At 43.3% G+C, this 13191-nt stretch overlaps 1 protein-coding gene across 3 annotated transcripts in view; it reads left to right on the top strand.

The window, feature by feature from the left end:
• The window catches only part of OTOA (otoancorin), a 73458-nt gene that overhangs the window by 4020 nt on the left and 56247 nt on the right, over nucleotides 1-13191 (top strand). For all 3 annotated transcript variants that reach the window (XM_034670265.1, XM_034670263.1, XM_034670264.1), the window contains exons 2-8: nucleotides 3075-3169; nucleotides 3536-3564; nucleotides 3657-3687; nucleotides 3804-3831; nucleotides 5397-5484; nucleotides 8103-8234; nucleotides 10952-11187. In XM_034670265.1, the coding sequence (XP_034526156.1) occupies nucleotides 3079-3169; nucleotides 3536-3564; nucleotides 3657-3687; nucleotides 3804-3831; nucleotides 5397-5484; nucleotides 8103-8234; nucleotides 10952-11187 (635 nt within the window). In that variant the 5' untranslated portion in view covers nucleotides 3075-3078. The remainder of the gene's footprint in view (nucleotides 1-3074; nucleotides 3170-3535; nucleotides 3565-3656; nucleotides 3688-3803; nucleotides 3832-5396; nucleotides 5485-8102; nucleotides 8235-10951; nucleotides 11188-13191) is intronic.

The raw sequence follows: 13191 nt of genomic DNA, 5'->3' as shown, positions 1-13191 counted from the left end.
TTAAAACTTTACTTATGGACACTGACATTTAAATTTCATACATGAAATTTTCCTGTGTCGAGAGAGATCACTCAGTTTTTTTTTTTTTAACAATTTAAAAATGTAAAAACCACTCTTAGCTTGTGAGCCCCATAAAACCAGGCAGCTTGTTTGAATTTGGGTTGTGGTTTGGTGACCCCTTGTGGGTGTGGGGGATCATTTGAGAGATCACGTGACTGTTGGGTGCCCCTGTGAGCTGGTGCCCGGTCATCGGAGGCTCCTCATCCCCTCCCCTGTCTTTGGAATATGCACCATGCCCACCATTCCTGCACTAGGAGCCATTTCAAGGAAGCAAACTCCAGGCAGCGAGCTGGAGGGGCCAGCTTGTTTGTGCTTGTATATGGAAGAACCTCAAGTTTTCCCTCCTGAGTAGGGAAAGCGGGTTCTCTATCTCCTTCTTTGTTCTTGGTCTTGTGATCTTTGAGACCGATGACTCTTTTACCACCTGCTCAAAGCACTGGACATGGACTGCTTCACTTCTCATGCTTCTGGTCACCAAATATGCAGAGGTTTTCCTCACACCCTGCGATTCTGTGAGGCCAGCTGAGTGCCCTACAGTTTAACTCAGTTCTGACACCACCCGCCTGGAGATACAGTCTGATCCCACAGGTTCAGGGCTCAGGCCCGTAAGACTGTTCCCTCCACCCCTACTTCAATACTGGTTGCACGTAGTAGGTCTCCAGGTTTCCACACAGTAGGTCTCCAGGTCTCCACACAACTTCTGTGTGATGTGGCTGTGTTGCCGGGTGAACTAGGGAGTCACCGAAGGTTCTCGGTCTTGTCACGAGAATGAACTCGAGGACAGACACGTTTATTACAGTGGAAAGCACACTCTCGAGATATGAGAGCAGTGAGAGAGAAAGAGAGCGCTCGCGCGCACGAGAGCTACATGTTGTGAGGGTTGGGTTTTTATCTCTTACTGACAGCTGTTAGCTTGGAGTGAAATATTCATGACTTGGGGCGGCAAGCAGCATTTTGTGATTTTTCTTCCTGATTCGGCCAGAGGTTTCCTGTCATGGCATCTGCCGTCTTGGGCCAGTCTGGTTTGATCTGGCGTTTTGTGGCGTGCTGCCAGGACAGGCCTCTGACCTTCCCGATAGCCGGCCGTGACTTCCTCGTTATTGGCCTCCAGGCATCCTGTCAGAACCTAACTGTCTAACAGCTACAAATCTGAGGTGCCCACAACCTCTTCTTCCAGTTTGGTCATATTGCTTGAGCAGCTCCCCAAACTCAGGGAAACACTTACTTTTACCAGTTTATGAGAAGATATGATGAAGGATACAGATGAATAGCTGGATGAAGAGATACATAGGACAAGGTCTGAGAGGGTCCCCAGTGCTAGAGTCTCTGTCCCTGTGGAGTTGGGGTGTATGGCTCCCCTGAGGTGGATGTGTTCACCAACCTGAAAGCTCCCAAGCCCTGTACTATTGGGATTTTATGGAGGCTTCCTCACATAGGCACGATCCATTATTAACTCCATTTTCAGCCCCTCTCTCTTCCCTGGAGGATGGGGGGGTTGGCTAGAGAAACATGGCTTGATTTTTCTGGTGACGAGCTGCCATCCAGGAGCCAACCAGGAGCCCACCCAGAGTCGCCTCAATGGAACAAAACACACTCCTACTACTTTTACCGTGTAGGAATTTGCTAAGGTTTTAGGAGCTCTGTGCCAGGAACCCAGAGCAGAGACCAATATATACATTTATAATCTCTACAGTTTCCCTTCTCTTAGGATCTCGGTCTTATGCTACCTGTTGTCCAATGTCTGAAAGCCTTTGCTTCATTATTTTGGTGGGTTTTCGAATTGTTTAAGGCTGGAGGGTTTATCCCCTTCCATCAGACCTGGAAGCAAAAGTCCAACTTATTATTTATTGGTGAGTGATGTTCGGTTGAATCGTACTTATTGAACCTTTCACCTGTGCTTGGACAATTGAGTTGTTTCCAGTTTTTGGCTCTTATGAATGAAACTGGACAAGTGTTTGTGTGGATGTAAGTTTTAATTTCTCTTGGATACACACCCAGGGGTGGAATTCATGGATCCTAGAGTATTGCATAGTCTACTGTATAAGGCACTACCAAACAATTTTCTGAAGAGGTTGTATCAGCAGCGTGTGAGAATCTCGTTGCTCCATATCATCGTCAACACTTGGTGTCAGTCTTTTTAACTTTTAGCCATTCTAGTATCTGTAGTAGTATCTTTTTTTTTTTTTTTAAGATTTCAATTTTAAGCAATATTTATACCCAGTGTGGGGCTCAAACTTACAACCTCGAGATCGGGAGTCGCATGCTCTCCCTAATGAGCCAGCCAGACGCCCCTATGTAGTGGTATCTAAGTGTGCATTTAATTTGCATCTTCTTGATAACTGATGATGCTGATGATCTTTTATGAGTTTACTGGCCATTTCTTTGGTTTAAAATGAAACTTAAGTTTGTATCTTTTCTTGCTCCTGGCTTATCTTCTACTTACTGAATTGTAAGAGTTCTTTTTATAATCTAGATATAAACCCCTTGTCAGATATAACAGAGCCCATGCTTCTAATCACTCCTCTTTGCTGTATTGAAGGGAATGGGAGGGAGTGTAAGAATATAAACAGGCCACTGTTGTCATCAAGGAGAGAGATGATTGTGTCTTTGACTAACACAGGGGTTTAGATGGAGCAAATTACATGGAATTTAAAATGTATTTTTAAAAAGAGCCGAAAGGGTTCTGGGCCTATTCGTTTTTCCCTTTTGTCTTCTGAATGTTCTCTCTCTTTTTAAAAAAAGATTTATTTATTTATTTTAGAGAGAGAAAGAGAGAGAGAGGGCAGGGAGAGAGGCGGAGGGGGAGGGAGAGAAATCTCCAAGCAGACTCCTCGTTGAGCATGGAGCCGGACGTGGGGCTCCTCTCCAGCACCCTGAGATCATGACCTGAGCTGAAACCAGGAGTCGGGCGCTTAACTGACTGAGCCACCCAAGTGCCCCAAGTCTTCTGAATGTTCTTAAATGTATTTTAAAAATACAAACCTGAATCACTTCTGTGCTTGAATTAACTACAGGAGGATGTCCCAGGAACCTAGGATGTACCTTCTTTTCCTGTTCCTTTTTCTGAGCCATGGAGTGGCGAGTCATAGAGTTCCAGATTCCGGGCAGGGTAAGTCCTGAGGGAGGAATAAATCTGCCATAGTTTCCACACATCTTAGGGAATGTAGCAGGATGGCTCAATTTAGGTACATGATGGGATGGCTCGATTTAGGAGTTTGGGATATATGCGTTTGTATGGGTATGTGTGTGCGTGCACACATATGTGTAGGATTTTCAGGATTATTCTAAAAGGGTTTTTCAAACCAGCGTTTTCTCATACTGGGCCCACATGGGCACAGGTGTAATTAAAATTCACTAAAAATTTTCCTTCATGAGTGACTTTTTTTTTAGGCGGGACTCTTTTCCTAACCCGTATGTATATTTCTGAAAATCACACAATTCAATTCTAGTTATACTTTCCATGGCTTTCTTACAGATTTGCATCCATTGTTGCAAAAAATGGCGGTGAGTATCCCATTTTCTTTTAATCAAAATCTCCTCTACTGGAACTGCCAACTTTAGAATGTTTTACTTGACGTTATTTCTTTGCCTTTTAGGAAGAGATAATAGATGGAAGCTATCTGAATGGTAATGTCCCCACTCTGTCCCCATTTTGCTGCTTCTAAAAATTTCAAACAGAATGTGCCTGTGATCTCTCTGGAATGATTCTTTTAAAGTTGTCTTTTCATTTTATTCCCGTGTAGCATTACTGGATCTCATACAGTTTCAAAGGTAACCCAACCTCGAGGGGAGGGGAAGGGATGGAGTAGATGTTTAATAAAAATTCCTAAATGGAAGTCTCTTTTTTTTTTTTTTCTAAATGGAAGTCTCTTCATTGTAAAAAGTAATACATACATACATGTATATAATACATCCATATTATAAAAAATATCAACCAGAGCACAGGTGTTTCAAAGTCGATATATTTGTTTCACAAACTTTTATTCCTCTCTGCTCTGGCACAAGTGCTAACATTTATTGTGCTTACTATGTAGCAGTCCCATTCTTAGCTCTTTGTACATAGGAACATGCCCAATCCTCACAAGCTTCCCCGGGGAAGGACCTGTTGTTATCCCATTAGACAGAATAGTGAAACTGAGGCACAGGGAGGGTGAATCAAGGTCATGCAGCTGGGAAGTGTGGTGGGGCTGAGGTGTGTATCCAGTAGTGGGGCTCCAGGGCCCATTGCCCTGTCATGTTATATACTGCATACCAGCTGGTGTTAGATACTGGAGATGTGGGGCTGGGCACTAGAGGGTGTTGTGGAAAGACAATTATAAACAGATAATTCTAATATGATGAATAATATGAGGGAGAAGAAGGGGGGCTTGGGGGCCCATGACAAGGGCACTCAATTATGTTAAAGTGAAAGAGTCCCCATAAACATTCTTCTTCCTAATGTAACTTTAACTCCAGTTGATAGTTTTGGATATGTTCTTTCCGGCTATTATCTATCTATCTATTATCTATCTTTGTGTTCATGTATTCATTCATCTATTTATTTAGTAACAAAAATGGGATTATCAAAGGCCTTCCAATTGTTTAAGGCAGGAGAATTTATCTGCTGCCGATTACTCCATCATAGCTGGAAGCTAAAGTCTAACTCATTCCTTTTTTATTGTTGGGTGACATTTCACTGAATAGATGTACCATATTCATTTAACCTTTTATTTGTTGGACGTTTGGGTCATTTCCAATTTTTGGCTGTTCTGAATGAAATTATGCATTTCCTATGTGGTTGGGTATGGTTTTAAGCACTTTATGTGTGTGAACAAATAGAATCTACACAATTTTTAGCTATATTACACAGAAAGGGAAACTGAGGCACAGGAAAAATCAGTAAATTGCCTAAGGCCACACAATTAAGTGGCGGAGTCAGGATAAGAATCCGGGTTTTGAGCTCACACTCTTAACTATGCTATCCCAGCCTCTCATGGTATACACAGTATCTGCTTTTTAAATTTAATATCGTAATGACATCTTTCCAAGTCAGTCTGTTTGGATTGTAGTTAATCCAAGTGGATTTTTATGGGAATTAGAATATTGCACACAGCTCAGAAACTGATAATTGTCTTTGAGAGAACGGGATCCAGGAAGATTCTTAGATTTGGAAACTGTCCCACCCCTGTGCCAGGTTAACAAATCTCCTACCTCCTCCAAACACAACGTTCTTAGCATCCCCGGCCCATTCCCCACATCCTGTCTGAACTCTGGTCTTCTGGGCCACTTGGCAAGTAGGGGAACTACTCATCATAGGGGAACCTGTCATCGTGACCTTCTTCTGTCTTCAACTGAAGCTCCCATGGATGGACGGCAGACTTGTCCCACAGAGTCCTGGCCTATCTGAATTCACGGAATGTTGCCTTCACCATCCCCAGCCTACAGGTGTGTACCTGAGACTCATTCCTATCATACATTTCCCTCTCAGCACTCAGGGCTTGTAAACTCAGAGGCCAGGTAGGATGGGGAAGCAGACTAGGTATAGAGCTAGCTTTCGCTTCCACAAAGAAACGTGTTCTGTCCAGTTGTTTTGAAACATGATACAAGCTCTTTTGTGTTTTTCCTCCTTTCTAACTTTGAGGGAGACTTGGTGTATTAGGGTGTTGGCTGAGCTGCTGTAACAAAGAGACCTCAAATTCCAGCAGCACAAACAATGTAGGAGATGGGAGATCTAGAGAGTAGAGGAAGCTCTATTTTAAAAGACTACCCAGGAGCCCAGGTTCCTTCTATCTGGTTGCTTTGTCATCCTCTAGGGAGTTGTTGCCCATGTGATTGAAATAGCACATCAATTCTCCAACCCAGGAGAGGGGGTGGTGGGAAAGAGGAAGTGAAGGGTGAGCATCTTCTCTTTAAGGACGTGACCTGTAAGTTGCACCCTTCTTCCTGCTCACATTTCATTGGCTCACAGTCCACAGTCCCCTGTCACTGCACAGGAATAAGAAGAGAGGCCTTTCTGAGAAGCCACCTAGCCCACTAAAACTTGTGGGATTCTGTTGCTAAATGGAATTACAGGAGACTGGGTCTTTGGGTATAATGATTAGTCTCTTGATCATGGGTCCAAGAAATATTTTTCCTCCCTTTTAACTCTACTGTAAGAAACACAGTAGCACAGCCATGGTAATAGATGACGAGGATATTTGTGGAGCAATAGGGCATGGTGGGGACTGTGGCAAGCTGGACAGCACGTGCTCAACAGAATGATCATCAGGCCAGGGTGATATGTCGTATCTTTACCATTATACTTCAAATAGCACAGAAAATTGAGGAAATATTCTTTTGGTATTCAAAAAGTATTTGATTCAGCAAAGAAGTCATATCATTGACGAATGAAGTTCTGACATCTGAATGAATGAAGTCCTGGCATCTTTATTGTTTCAGTTTTTATTTACTTTATAATGAAAATGAAAATATCAGCCAAAATTCACATGAGAGCTACATTCAGAGAGCTGGTCGCTAGCCTTTTACCAGGACATGCACTAGCTGGAGATGGCTGTTGGCCTCATGGCATCTGCTTTCTTTCTTCTGTTCATCAGTCTGTGGTCACCGAAAGGCAAGTAATGCCTGCCCCCTTTCTCTCCAGCAGTAAGTTTTCTCATGAGATGTGTATATTTTAACCTGATGAATAGATATCTTCTCTCTCTTCCTGTTTATAAATTTATTTATTCAGTCGGTATCTACTTATCTAGCCTCTAATCTCTGCCAGGCACTGTTCTAGACACTGGTGACTCAGAGGAGAATAAGGCAGTCACATTACTACCCACCTGGACCTTTCATTCTAGAGGGAGAGTCACTGAGTAAATCATTATTCAACTCATTCAAGATAGGGAATAATGGGTGGTGCTTATCTATCACTTACTGTGTGCTAGGCACTATTGAAAACACTTTACACACACTCATTTCATCTTCATAACAACCCTACTTGCTAAGTCTCTACGGTGTCTATTTTTCGGCTGAGAAAACTGAGGCCCCAAAGTAGTGTTGCCCATTTAGCAAGTAAAAATACCGTATTCCCAGGGCACCTGGCTGGCTCAATCGGGGTGGCATGCGTCTCTGGATCTTGGGGTTGTGGGTTTGAGTTCTATGTTGGGTGTAGAGGTTGCTTAAAAAAAAGTACAGTGCTCCTAGTTAAATTTGATTTGCAGATGAACAATGAATAATTTTTTTAGTGTATGTCCCATGCAATATTTGGGACATACTTATGCTGAAAAATTATTCACAGCTTAACTGCAATTCAACTTTAAGTGGGCATCCTGTGTTATATCTGCCAATCCTAGTAAGTGACTTGTCCCAGGCCACACAGCTAGTCAGTGGCAAAGTGGGGATGTTCCCGTGGTTGTCTGGTTCTAGAGCCCACCTTTTGCTCATGACATCACAACATGCTGCCTTTCTAGAGCATCTTTATTTAACGGAGATTTAGGACATAATTCCTCAGACAGCAGAGGTAATCTCTTTTAGGAGAGGCTGCTGTTCTCTCCTCCTCACTTTGGAGGGCATGCCAAGAGGGAGTTTATTCATGCTGCCTGAATTTTGCTTCTACGGCTGGTAGCTTGGGGGCGTGGGAGAGGGTTTGAGCAGTGCCAGTCTGGGGGTGGTAAACTTCTTAGAGGCCAACTGCTCTGGACTTAAAACCCCATTCGCCTCTAGGGCCAGGCAGGCCATGGGGAAATCGGCTGGCTGGGTGGGTGGTGAATAGGAACGTAATTACAGGGAACAGCTGCCCCTTGGCCTGCTATTACCACCAGGAAGGGGATATGCCTACTGTTGCCAAATCTTTGTGTTTTCCAAGAGAAGTTGGAAGTCTGAATTTTTGTGGGGAATCCCCTGACTTTGAAATGTTGGCATCTAATGAAAAATTGTGGAGCCAGCCAAACCAAACATGTCCGCTAGCTGCCAGCTGGTGGGCTCTGCAGGGAAGTAGGTGGCCTGGCTGGGCTGCTGGCCGTGGTGCTGACCACATGCTCCTGTCCTGTCCTCACTGACTCTTCTCAACATCCCATATTCAGGCAGCCGTGGAAAACCACTTGGAGCAGCGTCTGTACCAGCCCCAGAAGCTGCTGGAGGACCTGAGGGAAACGGATGCTCAGCAGTTCCACACCGCCATGAAATGCCTCTTAGAAGACAAGAAGGACCTCTTGGTGAGGTGTTCTGGGCACCCTGGGAGTAGGGGAAATCCTGGGCCAGTTGATATTTGTTGAGTTGAATTCAGCTTATGTCTTCCTCCCTCCTTCTCCCTTCACAAACCCCCCAGGAGCTTGCAGACCTTGGTTTTCTCACTTACTTTTTCCAAAGTTCAAATGAAGAGCCTTATAGTATATATTCTTATGGGAACTAAGAAATGAGGGCGCCGAGGAGCTTCTAATAGTTTGGCTTGGTAAACATCCATGAATGATTACAATGCATCAGTGGACACTGGGTTCAAAGATGAAACACTACCCCTGCCCTTAAGGAGTTTACAGTCTAGGGGGTAGAAAAAAGACAGAAATAGACAAATTTCCACAAAACAAAGTTGGTGATCAAAGAGTGTCACAGAGCAAGGTCTATGAGAACCAGAAAATCCTTGAGACCCAGAAAGGTGAGGTTTAGAGACACTTTAATGTGGGGAACAGTGTTTCCTAGAAGGAGTTGAACCACGTAAACATTTTAGTAGTCACAGACTTACTTTAGTGTCTGTAATTAAAATAGAATGGGTACATCCAACCTGCGAGTTTGGTAGAGATGTAATGTTTCCTTTTGAAATGAATTTGAGTTAAAAAAAAAGTTGGTTTAAAAAAAAAGTATGAGGTAAATAATAGTAAAGGCAGTGCAAAGATATGACAAAAATGAAGATGCTGGTCTATGAAATTGATATTGATTAATGCTTCTTGAGGGTTTACTATGTGTCAGGTGTTATTCTAAGGGAATGGTCAGGAAGCCATTTCTGTAAAGGACGCAATACTAAATATTTTATTCTTTGCACACCACGTATTCTCTGTCACAACTACTCAACTCTGCTGTTGTAGCAGGAAAGCAACCATAGGTGACAGTTAAATGAATGGGCATGGATGTGTTCCAATAAAACTTTATTCACAAAAACAGGCCGCGAGCCACATTTGGCCTGTGAAGCATAGTTTGCCAACAGTTTTCTAGAGGTTTACCATGCATGGACCGATTAAATCCCTTCCAGGACCTTCTGAGATAAGGACAATAATAATCTTACTATTTCAATAGTCAGATAAGGAAATGGGATTGGAGAGGTTGAATGAATAACCTTGCATCACACAGCTCGAAAGTGGCAGATCTGAGGTTGGAACCTGGGCTCCTGGCTCCAGCTGTGGGTCCTTCTGGCATCTAGTGAAGCCCATCTAGTGAGGGCCCCCTCTCAGAATAACTTGTGAAAAATCTATAAAATAAAACAAAGGGATTATAAAGGAAGCCAATTCTATTGAAAGACATTTATCAAAATACATAAAACAAACACATTTGGAGTATAGTCATTGATGTGCTTAACACATCCAATAACAAGATTTAGCTCTGAGTTAAATAGCTTCTGTAATTTTGAGGAGGTATTGATTATTAAGGAGATTTCAAGGTATCTGTGACAACTGTAATGCGTTATGAAAGTGTCTGATTTCTACTGATGACAGATCCAAGGTCCTATCAGTGCTTTGGTGGCTTATTGTCTACATTCATTCCTGAAGGAAATGCTGGGAGTGAGTTCTATGGCAGTAAAATGAAGGTGCAGTCTCCTCCAATGTTCACAGATGCTCTAAATTCTATCCAGAAACCTCTGGTGCAGAACACCTGAGCTGCATTCTTAACCACTACGCTGTTTAGCCCCTGAGAGTAAATGGCTGAAGTTAGGAAGCAGTGGGTCATGGTTACAAGTGTGGGCTTGGATGCAGATACACATGTTTCAGATCTTAGCTCTGTGTAAGTTTGGGCGGGTTGCTTATTCTATCTTTTGTTTTCATCACCTACAATTTTGAGATAATAATAGCATATAACATTTGTTGAGTGTGTGGTCATTTCTCAGTCAATGGTGGTTATTATGTTTGCAGTGTGTTCTGGGTGAAAGACAGGTGCCAATCAAATTGTGACTAAGCCCTGTCAGCATTCCTGGGTTCTGTGGTTCAAAAGAGCCATTCATTCATTCATCTATTTTTTCATTCATTCATCCATCCATCCATCCATCCATCCATCCAAACAGGCTTTCTCACTGTTTCCTGGGTACCAAGCATTCCACTAGGCACATGGGCTTGGTGTCAAGGACTTTTCTGGCTCAACCCCTGCTGCACACTATAGTCAGCTGCCTGGGCTCCACCAAAGACCAGTTAAATCAGACTCTGTATGGTGGTGCTGGGATCACCTCCCCAGTGAGTCTGATGTGCAGCCAGGGTTGAGAACCATTGGCACGGAAGAAAGACAGGCCATAAGCATCTCTAATGCATCATGGAGTTTGGCTCAAGGTGCTCTTGGGAGTGCTTAGTGGAGAGAGATTTGATTAGGCTAAAGTAGGAGGGCATTTGAGAAGATTTCACCAAGAAGGTGATGACAGTTGAGCTTATCCATGAGGGATGAGCTGGATTTCACCAGAGGAAGGAGGTGGGGAGGGAATTCCTGCTCAGGCATGCACCTGAGGTATGAGTCATGGTGTACAGCTGGAGAGTGGGAAGTTGCCTAGCGTGGGTGAGGCAGGTGAAGCCCTCGGCTTTGTTCTGTAAGAGATAGAAAGTTCTAGAAGTTTTGACAGAGCAGTGTGGTGTTAAACAGTGGCTCTGAATTTCCCCACTGCTAAGGTACCCTGGGCTCCTCCCAGGGCTTCCAAATCTAGAGGCCTCTCATAAGACAACCCTAGCTTCTTTCTTTACTTTAGGAGCTGGAAGACCTTGTTATTGACTTGGGAGAGATCCGGAAACAAGCCTTGCAGAGCCCTGGCGTGAACCGCAGCCTGTTTCTCGTCACACTGGAGAGGTGTTTCCAGGTGCTGAACGCCCTGGAGTGTGTGGAGATCCTGGGCAGGGTGCTGAGGGGCTCCTCAGGCAGCCTTCTGCAGCCAGACATCACAGAGAAGCTCCCCTGGGACCTGCGTGAGGATGCTTTCAAGAACCTGTGAGTGCTTCTTCAGCCCATGAACCCATCTCCCCACCTCGGAGATAATATATGGCAGAGGGGAGGAAGCAAGGGGTGCAGGTTAACATGTGAGGTCTGGAGCAGAGCTTAACACCTACAGAGTTTAGAGATGTTTTGATTAAAATGGTGCCTCCCAAATGTTAGCCATTCTGGAACAATCCTCATAATTTCGCCATTATCTGTACCCCACTGGTACTATTCTGTACTTGGTTTTTTTCCTTTGTAGTGACTCATTGCACTGCTATGTATTTACCCAAAGAATACAAAAATACTAATTTGAAGGGATACATGCACCCCAATGTTTATAGCAGCAGTATCTACAATAGCCAAATTATGGAAACCACCAAAATGCCCATCAGTTGATGAGTGGATAAAGAAGGTGTGATCATTATATATATGATATATCTATGTATCTACGTATCTATCTATCTATCTATCATCTATCTATCTATCTATCTATCTATCTATCTATCTATCTATCTATATAAAATGGAATATTACTCAGCCATAAAAAAGAACAAAATCTTGCCGCTTGCAATGACATGGATGGAACAAGAGAGTATTATGCTAAGTGAAATAAGTTAGGCAGAGAAAGACAAATACCGTATGATTTCACTCATATGTGGAATTTAAACAAAACAAATGAGCAAAGGGAAAAAAGAGAGAAGAGGCAAACTAAGAAATAGACTCTTAACTGCAGAGAACAACCTGATAGTTATCAGAGGAGAGGTGGGGGGGATGGGTTAAATAGGTGATGGGGATTAAGGCATGCACTTGTGATGAGCACTGGGTGTTGTATGGAGGTGTTGAATCACTAGATTGTACACCTGAAGCTAATTTTACACTGTATATTAGTTAACTGGAATTTAAACAAAAATTTAAAAAAAAAACCCAAAACCCGGAATGTCAGATACTACCAGTGTTGGTGAGGGTATTGAGAAATCAGCACCCTCATATACTGTTGGTGAGAATGTGAAATCATGCAGTCTCTTTGGACAACAGTCTGGCAGTTCCTCGAAAGACCGAGTGCAGAATTATCATCTAACTCAGCAATTCCGCTCCTGAGTATCTACTCAAGAGAAATGAAAATGTCTATCTGCACAAAAACTGGCACATGAATGTTTATAGCAGCATTATTCATAATAGACCAAAGGTGGAAACAACCCAGAGGTCCATCAACTGGACCTTGTTTAATAGATAAAATGTGGTGGGTACAGGCCATGGAATAGTATTTGGCTGTAAAAAGGCCATGAATGAAGTGCTGATGCATGATCCAACATGTGTGGACATAGGAAACATGATGCCAAGTGAAAGAAGCCAGTCACAAAGATGACCTATCACATCCTTCCATGTATCTGAAATGTCTGGAATAGGCAAATCTATGAAGACAAAGTAAATTAGTAGTTTTAGGGGTTGGGGTGACTAGGAGTTGGAGGGTGGTACCTAAAGGGTTTGGTGTTTCTTTTTGAGGTGCTAAAATGTTCTAAAGTTGAATGTGGTGATGGTCGCACAACTCTGGGAACAGAGAATTGTACATTTTCAATGGGTGAATTGTATGGCATGGGAATTATATCTCCATAAAGCTGTTACAAAAAAAGAGGAGGGGCTCCTGGGTGGCTCAGTTGGTTAAGCGTTTGCCTTTGGCTCAGGTCATGATCTCAGGGTCCTGGGATCGAGCCCTGCATCAGGCTCCCTGCTCAGTGGGGAGCCTGCTTTTCCTTCTCCCTCTGCCTCTCACCCCCACTCATGCTCTCTTGCAAATAAATAAAATCTTAAAAGATAAAAAACCAAAAAACAAAAAAAGAAGTGACCAAGAGGTGAGGAAGTGGAGAGCCCTCTTTGGAAAGTATTTAGATACTAAGGACAAAGGAGAAATGGGACAGTAGCTGCACGTAGCAAGGGAGTGGGAAGGCTTTTTAACACAAGACAGCTTTGGGTCCCATTGGCTGTTTTGACCCTGTCTCAAGTCCTTCACCTGTTTGT

The sequence above is a fragment of the Ailuropoda melanoleuca genome, chromosome 10, assembly GCF_002007445.2.
Source record: "Ailuropoda melanoleuca isolate Jingjing chromosome 10, ASM200744v2, whole genome shotgun sequence".
Lineage (NCBI taxonomy): Eukaryota > Metazoa > Chordata > Mammalia > Carnivora > Ursidae > Ailuropoda > Ailuropoda melanoleuca.
The sequence above is the reverse complement of the archived record's forward strand: the minus strand, read 5'-3'. Positions and strand labels throughout refer to the sequence as shown.